At 41.7% G+C, this 25,318-nt stretch overlaps 1 protein-coding gene across 1 annotated transcript in view; it reads right to left on the bottom strand.

Moving 5' to 3' along the window:
- The window catches only part of TCEANC2 (transcription elongation factor A N-terminal and central domain containing 2), a 37,069-nt gene extending 11,753 nt beyond the window's left edge, over nt 1-25,316 (bottom strand). Inside the window, exons 1-3 of the mRNA XM_047086046.1 lie at nt 24,922-25,316; nt 24,168-24,312; nt 13,665-13,806 (exon numbers count right to left, since the gene is read on the bottom strand). Of these exons, the coding sequence (XP_046942002.1) occupies nt 13,665-13,806; nt 24,168-24,269 (244 nt within the window). The 5' untranslated portion in view covers nt 24,270-24,312; nt 24,922-25,316. The remainder of the gene's footprint in view (nt 1-13,664; nt 13,807-24,167; nt 24,313-24,921) is intronic.
- Between the last annotated feature and the right edge of the window lie 2 nt (nt 25,317-25,318).

Raw genomic sequence — 25,318 nt, forward strand, 5'->3', positions numbered from 1 at the left:
TAAGCGTCCGACTTCAGCCAGGTCACGATCTCGCGGTCCGTGAGTTCGAGCCCTGCGTCAGGCTCTGGGCTGATGGCTCAGAGCCTGGAACCTGTTTCCGATTCTGTGTCTCCCTCTCTCTCTGCCCCTCCCCCGTTCATGCTCTGTCTCTCTCTGTCCCAAAAATAAATAAAAACGTTGAAAAAAAAATTAAAAAAAATTTTTTTTTAATTTGTTTATTTTGAGAGAGACAGAGACAGTGCAAATGGGGGAGGGGCAGAGAGAGAGAGGGAGAGGGAGAATCCCAAGCAGGCTCCACGCTGCCAGCAGAACTGCCCAAGGCAGGGCTCAAACTCACAAAACCATGAGCTCATGACCTGAGCCAAAACCAAGAGTTGGACACTTAACCGACTGAACCACCCAGGTGCCCCAGGACCAAATCCTAATAGTTACTGAATCTGGGCGAAGGGCATATGGGGTTGTGTTCTATGATTTTCTTTATTTTTATGTATGTTTGAGATGTGCATAATAAAAATGGAAAAAGAGGGAAAGGATCAAAAATATATCAATATGCAAAAGTACTCAAAAATAATTACACAGAAAAGCAAAAAAATCAACTAAACACTTAGATTTAAAAACTTAAAAAGTAGGGGCACCTGGGTGGCTCAGTTGGTTGGGCGACTGACTTCGGCTCAGGTCATGATCTCACAGATCGTGAGTTCAAGCACCGCGTCGGGCTGTGTGCTGACAGCTCAGAGCCTGGAGCCTACTTCAGATTCTGTGTCTCCCCCTCTCTCTACCCCTCCCCTGCTCACACTCTGTGTCTCTCTGTCTCTCAGTAATAAATAAACATTAAAAAAAAATTTTTTTTTAATAAAAAATAAAAACAAAAAGTAGAGAGGCACCTGAGTGGCTTGGTTGATTTGAGCATCCAACTTCAACTCAGGTCACGATCTCATGGTTTCATGGGTTCAAGCTCTGTGTCAGGCTCTGTGTGCTGCTTGGGATTCTCTCTCTCTCTCTCTCTCTCTCTCTCTCTCTCTCTCTCTCTGCCCCTCCCCCATTCACACTCACTCTCGAAATAAATAAATGATAAAAAAAAATTTTAAACACTTAAAAAGTAGACAAATATTAGCTATATTAAAAAAAATCAATTGCTTTCTTACATCTGCAATAGCTAGTCTGAACACATTAGGGAGAGATTCTGCTTAAATAAGTAAAACCATAAACCACTTAGCAAAAGATTAACAAGAGTGGGGTACCCTGTCTTCGGGCATGTCATCTCTGATTCCAACAGCCCCAACTGGCTTCTCTGCCTAAGTTTCAAACCCCTTAATGGCATCTCCCACACTGCAGCCAGAGTGGCCTTTTTAAAACCTAACTATTCTTTCTTTCTTTTATGTGTATTTATTTAATTTTGAGAGAGAGAGAGAGACAGAGGGAGAGAGAGAGTGAGCGAGCAGGCAAGGGGCACAAAGAATCCCAGGCAGGTTCAGCAGAGCCCGATGTGGGGCTCGAACTCATGAACTCATGATCATGATCTGAGCTGAAATCAAGAGTTGGACGTTTAGCCAACTAAGCCACCCAGGCACCCCAAAACTTAACTGTTTTCTGTTTTCAGGATATTTTTTCTAAAACATAAATCTGACCATTTCACTCCTCCACTTACGGCTTTCAATCCTGTATCCAAACTCATATCTTGTCACACAAGTCCTTTCACAATCTGTCTCCTCCCACCTACTTTCCAATGAACATTCAGTCTGCCTGGAATACTCTTGCTTCCCTCTATCTGGTTAACTTCCCTTCTGCCTTTAAGACTCAGTTTTTTTTTTTTTTATTTTTTTTTATTTTTTTTTTTCAACGTTTATTTATTTTTGGGACAGAGAGAGACGGAGCATGAACAGGGGAGGGGCAGAGAGAGAGGGAGACACAGAATCGGAAACAGGCTCCAGGCTCCGAGCCATCAGCCCAGAGCCTGATGCGGGGCTCGAACTCACGGACCGCGAGATCGTGACCTGGTTGAAGTCGGACGCTTAACCGACTGCGCCACCCAGGCGCCCAAGACTCAGTTTAGGAGTCCCCTACTCCAGGAAGTCTTCCTAACACCCCCCAGTCTTGGTTGGTGCCTCTCCTCTCCTGTGCTTCCTTAGCACCTTGTGCTTCTGTTCACAATAATTGTTACAGTAAGTTGTAATCATCTGATCAGCTATCTCTCTTGCCCACCAAAAACAGCTTCAGGGCAAGAGCTGTGACATGTTCATCTTTGTCTCTCCAGCAGAGAACACAGTGGCAGAAGGTAGGGGTTGGCAGAGTGGGTGTCCAGTAAATGTTGGTGGAATGAAACGCCCATATAAAGAATGTATTTTTACTAAAATACATGAGAAAATGTGAACGAAAGGGGAAAATGTACAATGTTGTAAAATAGAAAGATTAGCACAAAGAGAAACAAGTAAGACACAGTCCTTGGAATTTAACCTACACTCACTCTGCCAAAGTGTACAAAGATGATACGTGTGCAAAAATACCCTTATAGGTACTGTGATAGTGAAAAGCTAGAAACAATGAGAAGTTCATCATTCAGGGTCCAATTTGTTAAATAAATTATAGTCCACTTGAACAACGAATACTTTGCAGCCATTAAAGACTGGAATAGCTCTACATGTAGTAACATGGAAAGATGATTACTTTACTCAGGTTCTCAGAAGAGCACGCACAGCATGAGCCAATATTTACTTTTAAAATTATATTTGTGTATACATATAAGCACACATATTTGTTTATATGCAGGGAAAAAAGTCTAAAGAATTTATAATGAAATTATTAACTGGGATCTCCTCTGAGTCGTAGGACTGAATGCATCTGTGCGGTTCAGCTCAGTCTCATGGGTTGGCTCAGCCTGTAAGCAATCCTAACGGCATGGTTGTGTTGTACTAGAGGTGCATTCCGGTTTCTTTGGAACACAGATCCTTCTCTTCATGTGTCCCCCTTCTTATCCCTTTCTCTCTCCAAGAAAGACACTGTTGATCAGGCTTTATATGTGAGCAATGAAGATGCCGAAGTCCCTCAAACAGAGTCCCTCTGCTTGTCAAATCCAATGGACCTTCTCCATCCTGATGTAACTTGATGCCTCTGTGGCCTCTGATATTGTTTTCTGTCTTCTGAAATATTCTCTTCCACCACTTTTTGAGACACCACCTGTTACTGTTCTTTCTCTCTCTTCTGCTGGCTGCATATGCCTTACCCAAACTTTAATTATCAGTGAACCCAAGCTGGGGCGTTGTCCTTGGTCTCTTCTCTTCTTTCTCCACCTGCTCTCCCTGAGGAATCTTACCCACTCCTGTGGTCCAACTACCATCTGCAAGCAGATGACTCCCAAGTATTAGCCCAAAGGCTCCCACTGACACCAGTCTCCTACTGGACACCTCCACTTGTTTATTTTGCAAGTACCTCTAACTCAACATTTCTAAATGGAGAATGGAACTCACTATTATCCCCCCTCAGTGTCCTATACTTGTCCCTCCGGTACTTGTCATACAATAGCACCACCACTCACCCATCATTTCGGGCTCCTTAACATTTTTTGTATCTTTCCCTTTTCTTCCTCACTGTTACCTTAATCCAGGTCCTCATCACCTCTCCACAGGTCTACTGCAAAAATGTACTAACCAATCTCTGTCCCCAGTTTGGTCTTCTCCAACTCAATCTCATTACTGAAGTCAAAATAACCTTTTACAAACACAATGTGATCTCATTACTCCCTTACCAAAAGTCCTTAAATGGCTCTCCTCACTGCTCTCAAATTAATTCCTAAGTATAACATCCAAGCTCTCGATGACTTGGAACTTCCCCCACCTTACCTCTCACCTTTTTGCCCTCTTTCCTCCCTCCCAGCCCTCCTACCCCTTTGCCTCCATGAGCTAAGTTCTGGCTAAGGAGAGCAACTTGCATGTCCTTGTTTTGGGTCAGGCTGTCTGGCCTTCTTACATTTCTGTGCCTTAGCTCACACTGTTCCCTCTGTCTACAAGGTTTAAATACCCACCTTCCCCTCTAAACTGTAAACATCTTGAGGGCAGGACCCCATACGTCACTCCAAGTTATATTGCCAGCTCTTGGCATAGTGACTAGCACAATAAGTGTTTGCTGAACTGAATCAAACAGTTAAATAAAAACCACTTACATTTGGCTTTCAAATTGCTTTTGTACTAACATTTGAATATGGATGCAGTTGATTGGGAAAATCACACAACTGCAAACAAAATAATGGAACTATACTATAAAGAATGGAATCCAAAGGCGCTGGGAAAATGAAAAGTTTCTAATTCTTACTCATTGTTAAGAATTCTTCCTACTCCAGATTGTATATGAATTATCCTCATTATGTAATTATTTCATTTCTATAACTGAACAACGAACTAAAAACTATTCTATCTCCTTTTCCAAATGAGAAAAGGAAGCTCAGCAAAGTAACTTGCCCAAGGCCTCACAACCAGTAAGTGTATAAGCCAGGATGTGAACACACACAGCCTGACTCCAGAGCCTGCACACTTAGCCGCTTATACCCTGTACTTCTCTGTATTAGGGACTGGCACATGGGGAGTGTTTGATATAATGTAGTTCACCTTCTGGATATGCCCAAATCAGAAGAGCACAGGTCTTAAGAGGTGGCCAAAGGGCAAAAGGCTTCGACTCTCAGGCCAGGCCAGTGGGGTCACTGCTTCTGGCCTGTAGGAGGCAGTATACCTCACAGATACCCCATAGGAACCCCACCCAGACTGGTCAAGAGGTACTGCCAACACCAGCCAAGCCCTTCCGGGAAGGGTAGCACTGTAAGGGAGCCCAGGAAGATCCAAGATTTGTCACCAAGAGGGTGAGAGCAGGAAAGGCAGTCGGTCCGGGGCAGGAAAAGAGAAGAGAGGGGGTCTAGGAAATCCTCTTCTAGGACCAAAAAAAAAAAAAAGACAAAATAACAAATTTTAGATCATAAAGGGAATTTCATGGTAACAATGATGACAGTTAGTCACTGTGCTAAATGCTTTACCTATCTTAACTCACTTAAGCGTTGGAACAACACTATGAGGTAGGTGCTGTTAGGATTCACCATTTTACAGGTAAAGAACCTAAGGAACTGGAAATTAAGTGACTTGTGGGACACCACAAGTAAGAAGCAGGACCAGGTTTCAAATGTAGGCAAAGTGGCTCCAGAGCTCACGCTTTAATCCTATACTCTTGTCTCTGGTAATGATACAGTCCTACCTCCTCCTGACTGAGATGAAAAAATATGAGGCTCTGTGACCTTACCCCAAGGTCACAAGTTGGTCAGTAGCTACATCAAGGAAGTTAATGATCTGCAAAGTCATTATGTGCTCCATGAAGTTTATGTTTTAAAGCAAGCAGTGCCCCTGGCTGGTCTTATGATCTAAGTCCAGTCCCCTAGGTTTAAGGGTAGGGGGTTTCTGCATCCCAACACATTGTTAAGACGAATTCCCTGCAGGAAGCAGTCTTTTTGCTCATTTGGCAAACATTACTGAATACAAAGTATATACCAGGTCTTGTGCTAGACCCTAGGATAGAATGTTGAATAAGACAATCCTGTACTCAAGGAGCTCTAGGTAGGTCTAAGCCTAGGAGAAGACACCTAAACAAAACAAAATATGAAAGTATTACAGGCAGATCCAGGGTCCTAAGACAGTATTGAAGGGGAAACCCAGGGGGATCAAAAGGACAGAGGAGTCAATTCAGCTGGCAAAGGGGAACACCACGAAAAGAGGTAATTCTCGTCTTGAGTCTCGACAATGACTCAAGAAGACAGGACTCACATGAGAAGTACAGTGAACGAGAACATAGAACCTGAAATAGCATGGCATAACTTAAGGGCTGTGGTAAGAAAAATAATGATTCCCAAGGATATCCATGCCCTAATCCTCAGAACCTGTGAATATATTACCTCACATGGAAAATGGGACTTTGATGAGATTAATGTTAAGGACCCTGAGATGGGGAGATTAGCCTTAATTATCTAAGTGGGCCCAGTATACTCACATGGGTCTTTAAAAGTAGAAGAGACAGAAGGCTTATGTTGGAGAGGTTTAAGTGTAAGAATTCGACCCACAACTGCCAGCTCTACAGATGAAGGAAGGGAACCATGAGCCACAGAATGCAGGCGCTTCTAGAAAGTAGAAAAGGCAAGGAAACAGATTCTCCCCTAGAATATCCAGGAAGGAAGACAGCCTTGTCAACACCTTGATTTTACCCAATGAGACCTGTCCTGAACTTCTGACCTATAAAACTATAAGATAATAAATAAATCTGTGTTTCAAGGTTTTCAACCACTAATTTTGTGGCACTTTGTCATGGCACCATTCAATGGAAAATGAATACAGGAATCTATAAGTACGTCAAGATTGCTGAAGCAGTGACAATCTATGGGACAAATCGAAAAGAAAAGGACATTTGGAAGGTCTTTACCACTAACTTATTCCATAACCTTTATCAAGTTAAATCGCACACCCATTCATTCACCCACTCACTAACTCACTTATTCATCCAACAAACATTTTTAGCTTCACATAGAAGACTGTTTCATCTGGGTCTCAAGTGAAGGAAAAGTAAGAGTTTACCAGGGACAAAGGTGCGCCTTTAGGTTTCAAGAGGTGGCATGACATGGTGTAAGTACATCAGAGCTTTGTCACTTATTATTTGGTTTTCTGACCTAGGGCAAGTTCCTTCAAACTCTCTAAGCTTCAGTTTCCCATTTGTAAAATGGAGAAAATCATAACGTTTCCCTCACACACTTGTTAAGTGGATCAAATGAGATCATAGATGGGAAAGTACTTTGGAAGTACAGGGTTTTTTGCTGTTGTTAACCAGTCGTGAATGAAAGTAAGACGTCTCTGAAATCAGATCAATAGGACTGACATAAAACTTTCCCCAGAATATTCATGTATACAATATGAAAAAAGGGGAGCATGCTTGTTCACTCCACGGCCTTACGAGACATTTACCCAGTACTCCTTGCCCACTTATTTCCTCTATAATAAAGGTATCCAGTCACAGAGCCCTTAATTAAGTGCTAGGTCCAAAGGCTTTTGTCCAGCCAGCCCTCGACTTCCCAGACCACTTGAGAATAGTGAGGGCACACATTTCTCCTGCCTCTTAAAACACTCTCCTCCTGGGCCTGCACATCACTGTACTGCCCTGGCTCTCTCCCTCCTCCTTCTTAATTACACTCCCTCTACCTCTTCACTGGTTCCTCTTCCTCCTCCCGCTTCCCCTCCACAGACATTCGCTCAGGTTCAATCCTTCACCCCTTTAATCTGTTCTTTTACTCAGAGAATTCATCCACTTAGGTGACTTTAAGCAAATGTTTCCAGGCAGATGAACTTCCAAACATGTATTTTGAGTCTTAAATCTCTCATATGCACTTCAATCCCACATCTCCGATTGCCTGTTGGACATTTCTACCTAAGAGAGTTTACGTCAGAGCAAAATCCAAGAGATGCTGACTAAAATGGGAATACAAGGAGAAAACTCCCAACTGGGGTACATAAGAAATGGCACTAAATTCTGACTTAAAAGAGGTGAGTTTGAGCAGATGGCAGAACCCATAGAAATGCTCCAATAAAATAAAGGCACATATGGCTGGGGTCCAGGGCACAATGACAGTCTGCTAACCAGGAAAGAACGCTGCCCCAAGAGACCTGGGTTCTCATTACATTGCTAGTGCTAACCTCGCTAAGTGGCCCTGGATAAGTCACTTCATCTTCCTGGGTCTTAGTTTCCTTCTTTACAAATTCAAGTAGCTAAATGGATTTAAAAGTGTTACAACATTGACATTTATAGAATTCAGAAATAGATAACAAAAATTAAAAGATCTCAACAGTAAACAAAGAATACAATTCACAAAGAAGAGAGTGCCTATAAACACAGAAAACAATTCATTCTATGCAGCAAATGAAAAACAAGATGCTATTTTTACCCATTAAATTAGTAAGATTTTAAGAAAATGGCAGGAATATAAACTGGAATATTTCTAAAAGTCTAAGACTCAAAAATGAATCAGGCTAGGAGATATATATGCCCAAGAATTACCTGAAATAAGGCCTCAGTTAAGCTGAAGTGGACAAGCTCTTTGGGTAGGTACTCTAAAGTCCCTTCTGTTTGGGGAAAGGGACAAGGACTGAAGAAAGAGACAAGGGCAAGAAACAGCATATACAAAGCTAGAAAGAGCCATGGAGGGAATCCTTGACCCTGTCGTTTTCACTGATTTGATGAACATATCCTGAGCTGCTGCTATATGCCACACTAATGCTTCAAAAGCACTGGTGAATAAAATAGCATGGTCCTGCAGGCACAGAGCTGCGATTTAGCAAATAAAAGACAAAGAAGCCAAAAAATGAGTTAATTATAAAGTCAGATAAGGCATATGAAAGAAATAAACATATAAAATAACAGACACAGAATGGGCAACAGGTTCAGTGCCATTTATGTCAACAGAAAAGAGAGTAATCAATGGTCTCAAGTTCACAGTTCTGGGAAGATGAGAAATGAGACAAGAGTACTGGATCTGGGTAGAAAGAAATCACTCGTGTCCTGTGAGGAAAGAACAGTGGTGTAGGAGAAGCCAGGATGGAAAGGGTTTAATGAAGGAATGGGAGGGGCGGGAATGGGAGTTGTGAATGCGTATCAATCATTTTTAAAGGAATTTGGCTATAAAAGAGAAACAGGTGCCTGGAAGATGCAGCAGACAGTTAAAGGGGAAGATCTGAGTGTGTCTGAGGGCAGACAGGATGAGCTGGAGGAGAGGGCAACAAAGCGAAAGGCATGTTGGCATCCTCATTCCCTGTCACTTCCACAGTCAGTCCCTGCTAAGTCCAGTCCGTTTGCCCAGACCAGGTTCCCTCTATGAACCTGTCACTCCGCAGGCTGGCTTCTCTCCTGTTCCAAAAGTCAGAACTTTCTTCCATCCCACATTTCTTTTCTGATACTGCTGCCTCTCTTTTCTTTCAATACAAAATTTTTTAAAAGGGCCGGTTTCATTTCCTTACTTCTTCCTTACTCTTCCCGTTTCTGCTCCTAACCTTGTCTTTGAAGCTGTCTTCATCAAAACTGTTAATGACCTTACTTTGCAAAATCTAACATGCAATTTTTAGATTTAGCTTATTTGGCCCTTTGACAACAATGGACATACTGACACTCCCCCCCCCCCACCCCCCCCAGCAAATGCCCACTCCTTCCCACTGCATGACAGCATTCCCTCCTGTTTTCCTGGTCACACCTTCTCAGTTTCCTTCTATAAGTCTCTTAAATACTGGTGTGCCTCAGGATTTTGGACTTGGCTCTTAGCTTTTCTTATATACTCTCCCCGGGCAAGCTTCTTAGTTCTGTTGCCTCAGTTTCTAGCTATATGCTGATGATGACTCTCAAGTGTATATTTATAGTCTCTCCTTAGCTTCAGCCTTGTACATCCAACATCTTGTTGGACATTTCCTCTTGGATGCCCCACAGTATATCAAATACAGTAAGTCTAAAATGGAACTTGTTATTTCCCCCATCTCTATGGTAATAAGTGGTACTGCCATCCACCAATTTGCCCATATGAGAAGTCTGGGCCTCAACCTTCGTTCCTTTATCTTCATTCCCAATATCCAATCAATATCTACATCCTTCGGATTTTAATCTCTTGATTCCAACCACACTTCTCCATACCCACAATGACTATCCGATCCAGGTCACTCTCATTTCTCACCCAGACATTTCAATTGCATCTTAACTGGCCTCCCTGCCTCTAGGTTTGCTTTTCTCCAACACTCTTCTGGTAGACAGATTTCCCTAAAACGCAAATCTGAATATGTCACTCCTCCATTCAAAACACTTCGATGCAACCACTTTTTATCCTTAAGAACTCAGGCTTTACGATGGACTAAAGCTACCCTTGCACTGCAATATACTAGATAAATTCTGGACAAAAGTCACTTCATTCCCTCAAAAAAAGTAGACAGAGGCTAAAGAAGTAGGGTTATCCTAAGGGGTGATGTCAACAGCGATGTTACTAAAATACTTAGCTTTGGGCCCATGGTGAAGTGGGAGAGTTAACCGGTTAGTTGGACTCTGATACTGGGCTGGGATCTTTGCAAGGTGTGCTAAAGTATTCCAGGTAAGAAGTGGTCCTTGACTACTGGCAGAAAGAAAAAAAAAAAAAGTAAATCCCCTCTAGAGATAAGCTCCAACTTAACCCCACAGAATTTCCATGGATTAAAAGAAAACAATGAGCTCACAATTAAACATCAACGAGCACATGGAAAGGCAAGCACCATAAGACTCAGAAGAAACAAAGATTTAAACCCCCAAGGACTATAAATATTAGAATAGTCAGATGAAGTATACAGAAGAACCATACATTAATATTTAAAGAAATCAAAGGCACTATCACAAGGATGTACAAACAATATTTAAAAGAGACAGATTGGGGGGAAATTTTATAAAAATGTAAAACAGTTTTTGAAACAAAAAACTCAGTGAATGGGTTCAACAGCTGATTAGAGTGAGCTGAAGAGAGAATTAATGACTTGGAAGATATATATCTGAAGAAATTTACTGCAATTCTATGGGATAAGGAGATAGGATTATGACAGACAAGCTAAGGGGTATGGAAAATAAAAGGTCTAAACATACTTCTAATTGTAGAATCCAAAAATGAAGGAATAATGAAAGAGAAGCACTTTGGGGGCATCTGGGTGGCTCAGTTGGTTGAGCATCCAACTTCAGCTGAGGTCATCTCATGGTTCATGAGTTTGAGCCCCACACTGGGCTCTCTGTTGTTAACAGAGCCCACTTTAGATACTCTGTCCCCATTTCTCTCTGCCCCTCCCCTGCTTGCACTTTCTCTCTCTCAAAAATAAACAAACATTAAAAAAAAAAAAAAAAAGAAATACATATTGTGGTAGCCAATCTACTAATAGCCTCCAAAGATCCTTACCTCTTGGTGTTCATAACCTGTATGCAGTTGCCTCCCAAATTTTACCTGGGTTGGTCTCGGTGACAGAAGCGATACCTTGTCACTTCCAAGATTAGGTAATGAAACACGCTGTGGCATCCATCTTGGTTGTTCTCTCTTGGGTCTCTTGTTCTGGGTAAGTCAGCTGCCGTGTCATAAGCAGCCATAAGAAGAGGCCCATGTGATGAGGAACTGAGGCCTCCTGCCAGCAGTTCAGTGAATGAGCCATCGTGAGATCCTCAAGCCCTGGTGAAACTTTCAGATGACTGCAGCCCCAGCCAACAGCTTGAATGCAACCTCTTAAAGGACCGTGAGCCAGAACCACCCAAATAAGCAGCTTCCAGATTCCTGACCCTCTAAAAAACTATGTGAGATAACAAAAGCTTAAGCTGCTAAATTTGGGGATGATTTTTACACAGGGATAGACAACTAATACACACACTAAGACCAAACAGGCTTACAAAGAGCCTCTTCCATCTGGTCCAGACTGCCTCTCCAGTTTCATTTCTTGCCACACTTTCCCGTTTATTACATTTCACACACACCAAACTTTTAGTTTCTGGAATGCATCATGTTCTCTCCCCCCTCCAGTCCTCTGTAAAGAGCACATGTTACCCACTATCTAACACATTCTTCAACACCTTCTTCTCTACTCCCAATGCATATACTCCTTTGGCTAGCTTCTACCCATCACCAGAGCACTCATCATACTGTATGATAAACTCTTATTAAACTGTCTGTCCTTCCATTAGACTGCAGGATCCAAAAAGGAGAGGGCAATATCTGTCTCCTTTATTATTATGCCAGTGCAGTTCCTAGCACAAAGTAGTCAGTAAATATTTGTCCCTTTTAGCCCACAAGATATGGACAGGCAGGAGGCTAAAGGTAGAAGAATGGAGACATTTTTAGGCAATGATCCAAATGAATCTTCAGCCTAGCAACTGAAGTAACTACAAAGGAACCAAGAAACCCCTATATTCCATACAACCTCAGGTTTAGGGAGGGCTTAGGGTAAGGTCAGGAATCAAAAGTTGGATAATTTCCAGCTCCTCCTAAGTTAAGCCTCCTTGTTATGGTTTCATTATGATCCTTGAATTGAAATCTATGAACATCAGACACATCCATTCTTAAAAGCACACTCGCAATTGTACTCAAAGGACAAATAATTTTTTTTTAATTGATCTCTGTGCCCAATGTGGGGCTTGAACTCACAACCCTAAGATCAAGAGTCACCTGCTCTACTGACTGATCCAGCCAAGCACCCCATAAACAGAAATATATATTTTTAAATGATCATCTGTTCTGTGTGTATGGGACAATTCCAGCCTATTCCGTTGATATTTATGATCTGAGCAGAAATGGCATTTGTGGTGTGTGCCTAAATATGAACATACACATACACATATGTACATATATACATGTCACAAAATATTAATCACTAGTACCCTCTACTGGTGGAAATACCTTATCCGCTCATATGAATGGTCTTATTGCCCTCTAGTGACCACGACTTATAAAGAGAAAATCCAGCAGCAGATGGGAGAATCTCCTTGGCTGTAATGATGGGGTTTTATGTTCTTTAAGCATCTAATTTTCTCAGATTCTGGTTTATATTACAGGGGTGCAACTCTCGAGACTCTTGGGGGGCCCTCTGGGGGATTCCACACAGCTCTTGCCAGCTGTTAGCGCCAGTCTGAAGCTGCTCTCTCTTTTGCTTCCCATGAACAAGAGGTCAAGGGGAGGCAGAGAAGGCATTGGTTGCACTGGCGAGGGCAAGAACAGCAGCTGTGAATGACTACCCTGGACTCCCTAGGGAGCTGGGAGCAGCTTGAGGAACACATGTTGGCCCTCCCTTACATATTATTCACAGTTGTGTACTGTACTAAAATGGCAATTCAACGTAGTCCCTGACTTACCTTTTAAACATCTCAATGCTGTAATAAAGGATGTCGCAGCAAATGTTGCCATCATTTTGTTTTTACAAACCACACTCTGCAAGTTATTTCTGCTCAAGACAGAAAAGCTAAGATTTAACTGTCAAGATTTAGCGGAAATATCATCTCTTCCATGAAATCTTTTCTGAATTTCCCAGATGTAGGTGACTGCTCTGTCCTTTGTGCCAGGAGGGACCTTGTACAGAGTAAATGATATCCAGGATACTCTTTATATGTTTTTATTTATAACCTATAATATTTTCTGCTCCTCATTGCCTACACACTTGTTTCTCCTACCAAACCTCAAGTTCCTTGAGGTGACAAACCATGTCTCATTCATTTCTACACACCTTGCATCAAACGCGCTCAAAATGTTATCCCTAGATCACTGCTGGTTACCAGTCTATGAGGTAAGTACAGAAACTGAAGTATGTATTAAGAAACTTTAATAGCAATTTGACAGAGTAATTCTGTATCCGTTGAATCTAAAAAAAAAAAAAAAAAAAAAAAAAGGAGAAGAAGAAGAAGAAGAAGTGGGGCTTGTATTTTGTATATTTTAATTTTATTTTTCTGGAAATTTTTATTATGTGTTATAGAAGTATTGGTCTGCAACCAATGGAGAATTTTTTAAACAATGGTCCTTCACCACGGACAGTCTGAGAGGCACTGATATGATAGATAACTTAATGTTTGAGGCAGGGAAGAGAGGAAGAAGAGACAAAATATAAGCACTTTTCATAAAATTCAGAAGAACATACCTATCCTTGTTGATTTTAACACTTCCCTGGAGGGTATTTTCTTCTTTAATTCTCGTAAAGCTTCAACTAGATTCTCTCTGGTCTGACCAGGAAGCTCCAACGTAGTTTTCCACCTTTTTATGTCTTCTATAACCACAACTCTCTGGGAAAAAGAAAAGTCATTTGGAAATGGAACATTTTCATTAGAAAAACATCTGCCTTCACCTGAGTTAATGGGGCTCCTATTGACATATGAATTATTGATTATGACCTGAACCAAAGCACAGTACATGATGGCCCCAAATGATGGGTAATTGCTTAAAAGCAGGTCCCGCTTACTGCAAATCAGGAAGAGAGTTACATCTATTAGGAAAAGTGCAAGTTTTAATCTAACCATGTCAGACACTGCTGGGCACTTAGCAGAGAGAGGCAATAAGGATGAAAAGAAAAGAAAACTGATACTAAGGTGAATCAACCTTATAGCTCACTTAAGTGTCTTCATTCACAAGCAAGGATAGAAAGCAAAGAAGCCATAAAGGCATATTTATTTTAACAATAAAAAGCATACTTCAACAGCTCCCCACTTCCTAGATGATAAAAGTCAAACTCTCTTGTTTGAAAAGTTTTTAAAACTCTGAAACACATAATAAGGTACAGAATATTTATAACTGAAAAAAAGTTAACATTTTGCCATTTCCCATAAAATAACAAAACATTCTAAAGTTTGTCTCCTTACACCCTTCACTAAACTCATTTCGCTCCTGTTTCTAAGAGAAATCACCACCTTCAAGTTGATATGCATCTCTCCATTTGGTGTAAAATATGAACACTTAAGGAATCTGGGTGAAGGGGATGAGGAAGTTCCTTGTACTCTGTTGCAACTTTTTCATAGTTCTGAAGTTATTTCAGCTAAGAATTAAAAAAATTAAACTGAAAGACAAAATAATAAAGTTGCTTTCATAATTACAAAAAAATACTGTCTTGGATGGTTATTTCCCCAGGGAGGTAGGCCCAATTAGGGAAAGGAAGGGGGCACAGAGGGCTTCTGGGATTCTGGTAATGTTCTGTTTCTTGATCTGGATACTGGTGACACAGGTGTGTTCACTTTGTGAAAATCTGTCAAGATGCACATTCATGATTTGTTCACTTTTCTATATACAGGTTATAGTTCAATAAAAAGCAACAACAACAAAATCTCAATTTCCTTCCCTGGCTGGGGTCTGCTTCCAACCTAGCAGCCCATGGTGGGAAAGGTCTGACTCCTCTCCCCATTTTGCTTCCCCTTCCCCCATCTGCTTGTTTGCTTTGGCCTCTGACCCTTCCAGGTTTGAAGCTGGGAAAAGGAGGAGAGGTAAGGGACAGGAAAAGCCTTCTCCTCTTTTGTGATACTACACTAGTCCGGTTTTAGTGTGCTCTCTAGACTTGGCAGATTCGGAAAGCAGACTCTTTTTTCTTTTGAGGTGTTTCTGTGGTTCCTCAGAGAGCCCCCATTGTGGAGACCTCACTTGCCATCCCTGTAGTGTTGGCAATGCCTCTTCTAGCCAGCCACTTCCAACTCCCCGCAAGCCCCCAGTTTTCGGCAAACCACTTTACACACGCTCTCTGTGGGGGTCCCACTGACCTTCCAATGATCCTTGTGAACTTAACCCCTTTAAATCAACTCCAGGCCAGCTCGCATTTTTTCTGCTATATCCTCATCTTTGCCCTGAAGAATTCTAAGGGTTACGAGCCTTCCCATTCAGCCACTCTCTGTTTTTAGTCTTTCCCAGGCACAGATCTGGTCTCTGTGTCCACCAGATCCAGGTACAGAGGTCAAGTTCTCCAAGTGAAAATACCACAGCCCTCCCACTATATCCAAGGGAACTCTCTCCTCTCTTCTTTTAATTTCAACCTTCTTTATGGCCTAGAGTAGGTGATGGGTTCGGGATTCCGAAACTGGTCTTCATGTACTGCCTTCACAATTTCTGCATAGTCTAGAATCTCATCTGGGAACACTTTGCTTTGTTCTCAGCCTTGGGGTGCTTTAGCCAGAAGGGAGACAAGTTCTTTGTTATGATCTGCTACAATACAAAACAATACTGTCAGTGGTATATGGTATGCAAAATAAATAAATGAAGCCAGTTAAGGGGATATTTTCAATAGGAAGAAGATGTAAAGTATAAATATCATATCATTCTGCAAAAGGCTTTTTTTCACTCAATATATTTTCTCCATTCACTCATACTCATATACATAAACCCAGTTGATCCACTTAATAGTAATGGATAGTATTCCATTATTTTTACACACAAATGTCTTAGAATTTTAAAATCTATTCCCCTAATGGATATTTAGGGTCACCCCACCCAACATTTTTCCTGTTGTAAACATTGCTAGGATGAACTCCTGCCTGTGACATATTCGATATCGTCTTCCATCCCTTGCCTTTTAACTTTTCTGGGTCATTATGCTTTAAATAGCCTATGGTTGCTTTATTTTGCCCCCATTCCCCATCCAATCTGAGAATCTCTATCTTTTAACAGGCATGGTTAAGCCACTCGCATTTATTATGATTACTGATATAACTGGATATACTTCCTCTTTGCTTCTTTTACTTTTCCTTTCTTATCTTTGATTGTAACAGCTTGAGTTTTCTTTGATCTTTTCTTTGGCAAATTATACATTCTATTTCTATCATTATAGTGTTCGTTATTATACTTTTTAAGACATATGCTCTATGAAATCTGTATCAGTATCCTCCTCACAAGCTTCGGCTTCAGAAATCCCTACTAGAAATATAAATGACTTGTCTATCCTTTCGTGTACCTTAACTGTTCTTTCATATTTTTCTCTATTTCTCTGGAATGAATTCTAAGTGATTTCCTCGCCTCAAGCTTCCAATCCACTATTTCTCTCTGTAGCTATGGCTTGTCTACTTTTAACCTGTTCCATGTCTCCATCAAGGAATAATTTTTTCATAGGACAACTTAATATTTTCCTCAAAATGTGCCCAATTTCTTTTCATAGTCTTTTGTTTTTTTCTTACAGTATCTCATCTTTTCTTTATAAAATTCACATATTTAAGATCTCTTTCAGGTTGTGCTCTTATTGCCACTTCTTGGGGTAGAAATGCTATTATTTATCTCTATCTGCTCATTCTCCCTCTGGGTAATTTTGACCATGAGTTCATCTTCAATGGAGACTATTTCCATGGGGATCTGGTGTCCTAGGGTGTGAGGTGTTTTAACAGGAAATCTCACATTTGCCTTGGCCAAAGCCTCTGGATTTCTCTGATCTATGCCAGTTATGTTCACTTTTTTCCTGCTTTGCTAAGAGTGTAAATTTAAAACCACACATAGTAGTAAGTATGGGGTTCTAATTTATTATAGTCAATTCTTTTTCCATCCAAAACCCCTGAGAAGATCATCATTTTCATGCTATTGCCTTGGAATAGTGGATGGAATTTTTCTAGTTCATTTTTCACAATCATGGTAGACCTGTTTTGGCTCCCAGCTTGAAGTAGGAATTATTAGCCTGAGGCCTTAGGCCCCACACTGGCCCTAAAACTTCACACCCCAAACATTGTATCTAGTTTCATAAAACTGTTCAGCTTCAGCCCCCACTTAAAGCTTAGGGTTTGAATTTCCTCTCTCTTTCTGGCATCTGAAGATTTCTCGTTCTTGCTTTCAAGCTCAGCTCTGTATTAGAGACTTTTTATCTAGCATTTCTACATGGTTAGAATGAGGTTAGGGATTCCACATGAGATCATTCTAGTATATGGAACTACAGAAGCCCAAACTCTAGCATGGAATAAAAGGCCTTACATGACTTGGCTCCTGACATCCTTTGCAGCTTCATAATTTGCTCCAGCTACATAGCAAACTATCTGAAGCTGCCTAAATGAATTGCAGTGTTTCACACCCTCTGCCTGGGATGCTCTTTTTTTTGCCTCAACCATATGATAAACACCTACCTATATTTTAAGACTCCTTTCGAGCATCCCGTCTTCTATGAGGCCTTTCCTGACTCTCTCCTACCAAATTTGACCACACTCCCTTTTAAGTCCTTTGTAATCTGGACACATTCCTACCACTGTATCTGCATTTTATGCACATACTTATTTATAAGGCTGTCTTCACCACTGACTAAGCAATTTGAGGGTTGGGACAATTTATTTGTCTCTCTATTCCCTGCCACACTAGGTATTATTGAACAAGTCATCTCTACCCTCGAGGACTAAATCCAGTATAGTTTTCAGATCCGAAATTTTAGCTCAGAAATAGAAAAATCTGCAGTCAATTCCAGAACAGAATTCCACATATATCCAAGAATGTTCCTTATTTCTGTCCAAATATGGGTCTCAAAAGAGATATTTCAAGTTATTATCTGAATTATTTAGAGGAACAAGGGAAGTGGACACAAAGTATCAAAGGGGAAGCTACAATGAGCAGTGGAAAGGTTATCACCAGAACGACGTGCTCTCTCCTATACCATCTGGTCTTATAGTTGTGGATGGCTGAAACATCGGGTTTGACAAAACCAATTAGGGAAAATGATTCACTCATAAGCAATAACATGGAAACCATCCCACCAGAGGGGGCAGGGGACAATCTATTGGCTGCTCCATCCTACAGAAGGAGGAAAGGTTTACAGAACATTCTAAAGTGCTGAACCTAAAAGAATTCACATATTCTTGAATCTTTTAATAACAATTAAAAAAAAATCTCCTGTTGCAACCAATAGAGGAAATCACTTTCCCTTCAGGAAGTAAGACGAGATTAACCAAATTAACCTCTACCATTCAAATGTATATTACACACGCTCTATTGGGTATCACTTCTACTGAATGTGATAAGGCTACGGCAAAATTACTTGTAATATACCGATAACAGAAGTACAATGGCCCCAATATCCAAGATTTTTATACCTCTTCTGCTTGACATTCAGAAACCTCCACTTTCTTAGTTCACCCTGTAGGGGGCAGACAGTGGAACTAGACTGTCTAGGTCAAATCCCAGCTCTGCCACTTAAAGCTGCATGACCTTGAGCAAGCTACTTAATCTCTCTGTGGCTTAGATTCATCTGTAAAATATAAATGATAAAAGCATCCATTTCATAGAGCTGTTATCAGAGGTTAAAGAGTTAATATATGTAAAGCACTTTGCACAATTCCTGGCCCAGAGAAACAGGCTCAATGTTAGCTGTAATCATGACCATCGCTATCATCATCACTGTTCCCAGCTCTAGTGTTACCACACAAGCCCCTCCTTTTCCACACATGAAAAGAGAACATTACTGATCAGTTTTACTATATGACATGCACAATGCTTAGCCCTTTCAATATGTATTTATCTATTTAGCTCTCATAACAACCCTGCAGGTTATAGTTATTTCTAATGTTACTGATGAGGAAACTGAGGCTTGAACATTCAGCAGATTCTTGGCAGTTAAATGTGACACTGGTATGTGGGAATAAGTTACTTGGCAGAGTAGATCTCTTTAAAATGCAAATTTAACTCAACTTATTTTTAATTTGTCATTGTGTATACATAAAGCAAGCATGTGTGCATGGACAAAGGGAAGAGAGCAGCAAGAACTACTTACTATTAAGTGGTTATACGTCACTACTTCCCTCTACCTCGCCAAATCTTTTCAAATCTTTAAGGTGCTCTGAGCACTAAACAGACACTGAACTCTCTCCTCTTATCTCTTAACCTTTACTGTCTAAACAACAGTTTTGTAATGGATCACATATGATTTTCTATCATTACTTATTAATTTCTTATAATATGATCCTCCAATAGGAAGTCCCATGAGGGTTCATACTTTCATCTTAAATTTCTTTTATGGGGGCACCTGGGTGGCTCAGTCGGTTAAGCATCCCACTTCAGCTCAGGTCATGATCTCACGATTTGAGTTCGAGCCCTGCATCAGGCTCTGTGATGACAGCTGGGAGCCTGCTCCAGATCCTGTGTCTCCCTCTCTCTCTCTCTTCCCCTCCCCCCTGCTTGTGCTCTGTCTCTCTCTCTCTCTCTCTCTTAAAAATAAATAAACATTGGGGCACCTGGGTGGCTCAGTCGGTTAAGCGTCCGACTTCGGCTCAGGTCATGATCTCACGGTCCATGAGTTCGAGCCCCGCATCGGGCTCTGTGCTGACAGCTCAGAGCCTGGAGCCTGCTTCAGATTCTGTGTCTCCCTCTCTCTCTGACCCTCCCCTGTTCATGCTCTGTCTCTCTCTGTCTCAAAAATAAATAAACATTAAAAAAAATTAAATAAATAAATAAATAAATAAATAAACATTTAGAAAAAAATTTTTAATTTCTTTTATGTTCCCTGGAGTATGTAGCATAGTGCTGGGCATGAAGTTGTTTTGTAATAATATTTGTTAAATAGTTTACTATACAGACCCTGCAAGGGCATCCCCAAATAAGAATGATTATTATTTAGTCAATAAATTTTTACATGCAGGCACTGTGTTAGGTCTTGGAGCAGAATCAGAACATAATAAGACACTGTGGTCTCAGTGCTCAGGAATTCATAGTAGACTGGGGAAAAGTACAGGTAATCTGATCATCACAATACAGTAAGGTACGTGTTATGAGGATATTTGAAGTGCTGAGACAGTATTGAAGAGGGAAGGACTAATTCCCTCCAAAGGACTCAGAAAGCACTTCAACACTCACTTATTTAACCATTTAATATATGCCAAGCACTGTGACAGGAGGTAAATAAAATACCCAAGGTCCCTGTACTCATGAAACTTATAATCTAGGAATCACAAGGAAAGTCGCACTTGAGTGGGTTCACCAATGAGAAGCATTGTCTCCATAAAAAAAAAAAAGAAGAAAGAAAGAAAGAAAGAAAGAAAGAAAGAAGGAAAAAAAGAAAGAAAGAAAGAAAAAAGTTTGCCAGGAAAAGGGACCAGCATCAAGTCAAATCACTGGAGACATGAAAGAAACTAGTTTATACAGAGAACAGCAAAGAACGGGTGTGGCTGGAATGCATTCTTGGGAATGGGGAGCCATAAGGGATGAGATGAGAAGGCTCACTGGGGCAGAACAGGGTCTCATACACAATGCCAAGGCTTTTAGTGTTTTAGTTCATTTAATCATTCAGAAAAATACACAGTGATCTTCTATGTACCAAGCCCTGTGCCAGGTACCAGGGACGCAAAAATCAGTCAGACAGTCTTTCAAGAAGCTCAGAGTATAGTAGGATATAGCATTAAAAAAGACACAATATAGCACAAAGGAGTGCAGTGACAGGGTCATGTTTAAGATACAGGGATGGCTTATAGAACGGAGTGATTAGATTGGCTTTCTGTCTGGGAGACAGAGGGGTGGTCAGGAAAGGCCTCATAGTAGAGGAGACTCTTGAACTAGGTCATAGTGAATAAACTGGAGGTCATAAATTGATGATAACAGCAAACACTTGCACAAGTACTTATTATGTGCCAGTCTCGGTTCCAAGCACTTTACATATATTGGCTCACTCAAACTTCAAAACTACCTTATAAAATAGATAGTTCATTAATCCCACTTTATGAAGAAAGACACAGAGAGATTAAATGACTCGCCCAAGGTCATGCAAACAGTAAGTGGCATGGCTGGGATTTAAACTTTGTTCTTTTTTTTTTTTTTTTTTTCTAAATGTTTATTTTGTGAGAGAGAGTGTGTGCATGAGTGGGGCAGGGTGAGAGAGAGAGGGAGACAGAATCCCAAGCAGGTTCCATGACATCAGTGCAGAGCCTGATGCAGGGCTCGATCCCACAAACCTAGAGATCACGACTGAGCCAAAATCAAGAGTCAGAAGCTCAACTGCTTAACCAACTGAGCCACCCAGGTGCCCCCAGAGTCTGTGTTCTTAATTACCATACTATATTGCCTCCAGGACAAGAACGTAAGGCCGTTCCAGCCAAACAGGACAGCATATGCAAAGGTACAGAGGTAAGAAACAGCACACCATCTTTGGAAAATTGAGTGGTTGGCACCGGATAGAATGTAAACAAGGAGAGCAGCAGGGGATGAAGCAGGCAGATGCCAGGTCACAGAGGGCCTTGGGTGCCAAGTAAAGAAATGTCTTCATTGACAGGTAATGAGAAACAGCTGAAGGGTTAGGCAGGGAAGTCACCTGACAGATTTTCTTTTTTTTTTAAGACTGATTTCTCTGGCTTCAGTGTGAAGGGGAGAATGAAAGAGAATGCCAAAGGCAGGGAGACAAGTTAACAGACCATGGCACTGCTCTAGATGAGGGATTTTTAAATTTAAAGTTGGAGATGTAGAGACAAGAAGGACTTTTAGGAGGCAGAATTGGAAATTAGATACAAGAGAGGAAAGAGTTAAGGATGGCTTCCACGTTTCTAGTCCCAGTTTCTTGGCATATGGATTTAAAAGTAAAAACAAGAGAATAAAGAACAGGTTTGAGAGAAAAGCTACTGCATTTAAGGGGAAAGTTATTCCCCATACACACTTATTATTTATTCTGATTCCATCGTCACATGACATATTCTCATCTTCACACACAGGGACTCTCAACTGAGGCCCAAGTGGGGACACAGAGAGGAGAAGGGGCAGGTGGAGGTATATTAGAATCTGGGTGTTTGTATGTGAGTGTATGAGTAGTTCGATTACTACCCTCCTCTTTTTCTTCCAGTCTGATACCACAATCCTGCCCACCACGTCATTGAGAATCACTATTGTATACAAGTATCCATGAACACTCTGATAAAACACAGACAGTTGAAAAATCTGATTATGCACAGAAATCCAAGACCAGGAGAGACTTTTAAAGATCATCTAAGGGGCGCCTGGGTGGCTCAGTCGGTTGAGCGTCCGACTTCAGCTCAGGTCACGATCTCGCGGTCTGTGAGTTCGAGCCCCGCGTCGAGCTCTGGGCTGATGGCTCAGAGCCTGGAGCCTGCTTCTGATTCTGTGTCTCCCTCTCTCTCTGCCCCTCCCCCGTTCATGCTCTCTCTGTCTCAAAAATAAATAAAAATGTTAAAAAAAAAAAATTAAAAAAAAAGATCATCTAGAATTCAGTAGGTCTAAACCAAGGGCTGCCTGGAAACACATGAGGGCATTTTTGCTTATCACAATGGGAGGTGCTGTTGGCATTTAGTGTCTGAAAGCCAAGGATGTTAAATGTCCTATAATTCACAGGACAGTTCCAAATCATGAAGAATTAACCTTGCCCCAAATGACAACAATGTTCCTTTGAAGAAATACTGATATGGTTCGACCCCCACATTTTACAGATGAGGACAAACTGAGATCCCAGGTAAGAAATGATTTGCTAAGGATCACCCAGCTGCACAACAGGGCCGAGAACCAAGGCTTCTGTTTATACTCCCCTGCACTGCTTTCTAATCAGGGTCTGGTAAATCCGTAGCACATCTAGAAGAGGAGTCCAACTAAGTACGGAAGTTAAGTACTCAGAATGCTGCCTTGCTATCATAGCCCTGTGCATATTTTCTCTAGCCCCAGATCCCACTCTCACCTTCAGAGACCTAGGCTGGAGGTACACATCTGGCAGTCATCACCGTGGGAAGCTGTAAGACAAATAAGGTCACCCTGGCCAAATACATAAAGTGTGACAAGCCCTGGGGAGCACAAATATTAGGAGTCTGGTGGAAGAGGAGGAGCCCATTAAGGAAACTAAAAAGAAAAGGCCAGAAATGTAGAAGTTCAAGAAGGCAAAGGGAACTAATTACAACCGTTTGTTTGTTTGTAGTGAAACAATTCTTACTTGATCATTAATTGGGTACCTATGTCCATTGATGCATTGTTGTCTATCCTGTATCTATTCCCTTGCCTCTTCTTTGCCAACAGAAATCAGACATGTCAAAGTTGCAAATAGTCTTATCAAAATAGTCTGTTTCCGGGGCGCCTGGGTGGCGCAGTCGGTTAAACGTCCGACTTCAGCCAGGTCACGATCTCGCGGTCCGTGAGTTCGAGCCCCGCGTCGGGCTCTGGGCTGATGGCTCAGAGCCTGGAGCCTGTTTCCGATTCTGTGTCTCCCTCTCTCTCTGCCCCTCCCCCGTTCATGCTCTGTCTCTCTCTGTCCCAAAAATAAATAAACATTGAAAAATTAAAAAAAAAAAATAGTCTGTTTCCCAGTTTCAGCTGTAGCTGTTAAGACCATGTGATACAGTTCCAGCCAGTAAGACAGGAGAGTATAGTATCATCACCCAGCCTTATTGAGTTTGTACAGAGTACACAGAATCATATTTGGTACTTTAACATTCCTAATAAACCAGAAAATCTTGCAAAATAATAATAATAATAATAATAACCTAGGGGGCTTGTCCTACCAGACAGCAAAACACACCATAAAGCCAAAGTAATCAGAAAAGTAACAGAAATGCATGCAGGCCTTGATAAATAGAAGTCTGTATAGGGTATGAAGAAAATAAATTAGGAGTGATCAGGAACCTTTTGGGGAGAAAACAGCAAGAAAGAATTCACAGGTCTTCCACAGAACACCTCCTGCACCACCTTGCTATCACAGTCCTTTCCACATTTTCTCTGGTCCCATATCCCCTCTCACCTTAAGAGATTCAATCGTGGCCTGCTTATAAATCTTTGCACCAGGATCTTTCTTCTGAGGGCTATTCTGGATTCTAGGCGTTCGAATGACGAATTTATCCATGGCTAGTGGACTCCCAACTACCTTCACGTGCTTGCAGCGTGTTCTGCTCAAGAAAGAGGGAAGATTCTAAAACGTCATCAAAACTGCTGTGATGTGTGCTCCTAAAGTAACACAATGGCCTTTTATATACTCTGGAAGCCTTCCTCAATTAGGAGGACTGGGGTGGAATTTACAGGAAAGAAAATTTCGTCTTGGAAAAGAAATATCTTGCTATGAACTGAAATTGTATATAACGATCAGTCTAATTTCTGAGTTACGAGGTGCCTAGCTTCAGAAGTGCACGCTGTGCAAGGGATTCCAATATTGGGCCAGGCGTTGAATCTGGTGACTTCCAAAGCCTCTTCCAACTTAGGTGAGGTTGAGGCAGGATTAAAAGTTCCACCGAGTTCCGTGAAGCTCTATTAACAACTATCTCACCATAACCACAATTCCAAAGATCCCCCTAGTAACTAGCAACTAACAACCACCTCCAGATCTCAGCAGGGTCCTCACAACAAGCAACCATCTCCAGGTACTGCTCGGTGGTCAAAAGACCCTAACCAGGACTGTCGTGTTGTGGATCCCCCGGCAAAGGGAAACACCATCTTCCTCTACCCTCAGCACTCAGGGGCCCAGCAAGGGGAACCCAACAACGGTCTGACGTGAAACCCACCAGGAAAAGCAGTCCTGCCAGCAGCTGGACCCTTCCAGAGCGCACCCGCTGAGGACCCAAGCCTGGGCCGTGGGGGTGAGAATTAAACCGACGCTTCCTTCCCAGACCGTGGTTTCTCGGAACTGGCTCCGCCACCCAGCGAAGCGTCTCCGAGCCACAGCAAACCACATTCCCCAGAATGCACTGCAAAGGAGCCGGTGAGGCCCGCCAGGGCGATTGTAGTTCTCCGAGATCAACTTTCCCGACCCCACCGTGCACTGCTAGCCAGCGGAGAACTACATCCCCCAGCGTACCCCGCGGAGGGAAGGAGTCAGGGAATGCCGGTTCGTTCTAATACTCGCGATGGTTGGATCCCTCTCTTCTTGCCAACCTAAGAGAAGATCGTAGATTTGGAGGT

The sequence above is a fragment of the Lynx rufus genome, unplaced genomic scaffold (genome assembly GCF_022079265.1).
Source record: "Lynx rufus isolate CCGP_SWC_20201006 ecotype Redwood Valley unplaced genomic scaffold, mLynRuf1.p SCAF_2, whole genome shotgun sequence".
Taxonomy (NCBI): domain Eukaryota; kingdom Metazoa; phylum Chordata; class Mammalia; order Carnivora; family Felidae; genus Lynx; species Lynx rufus.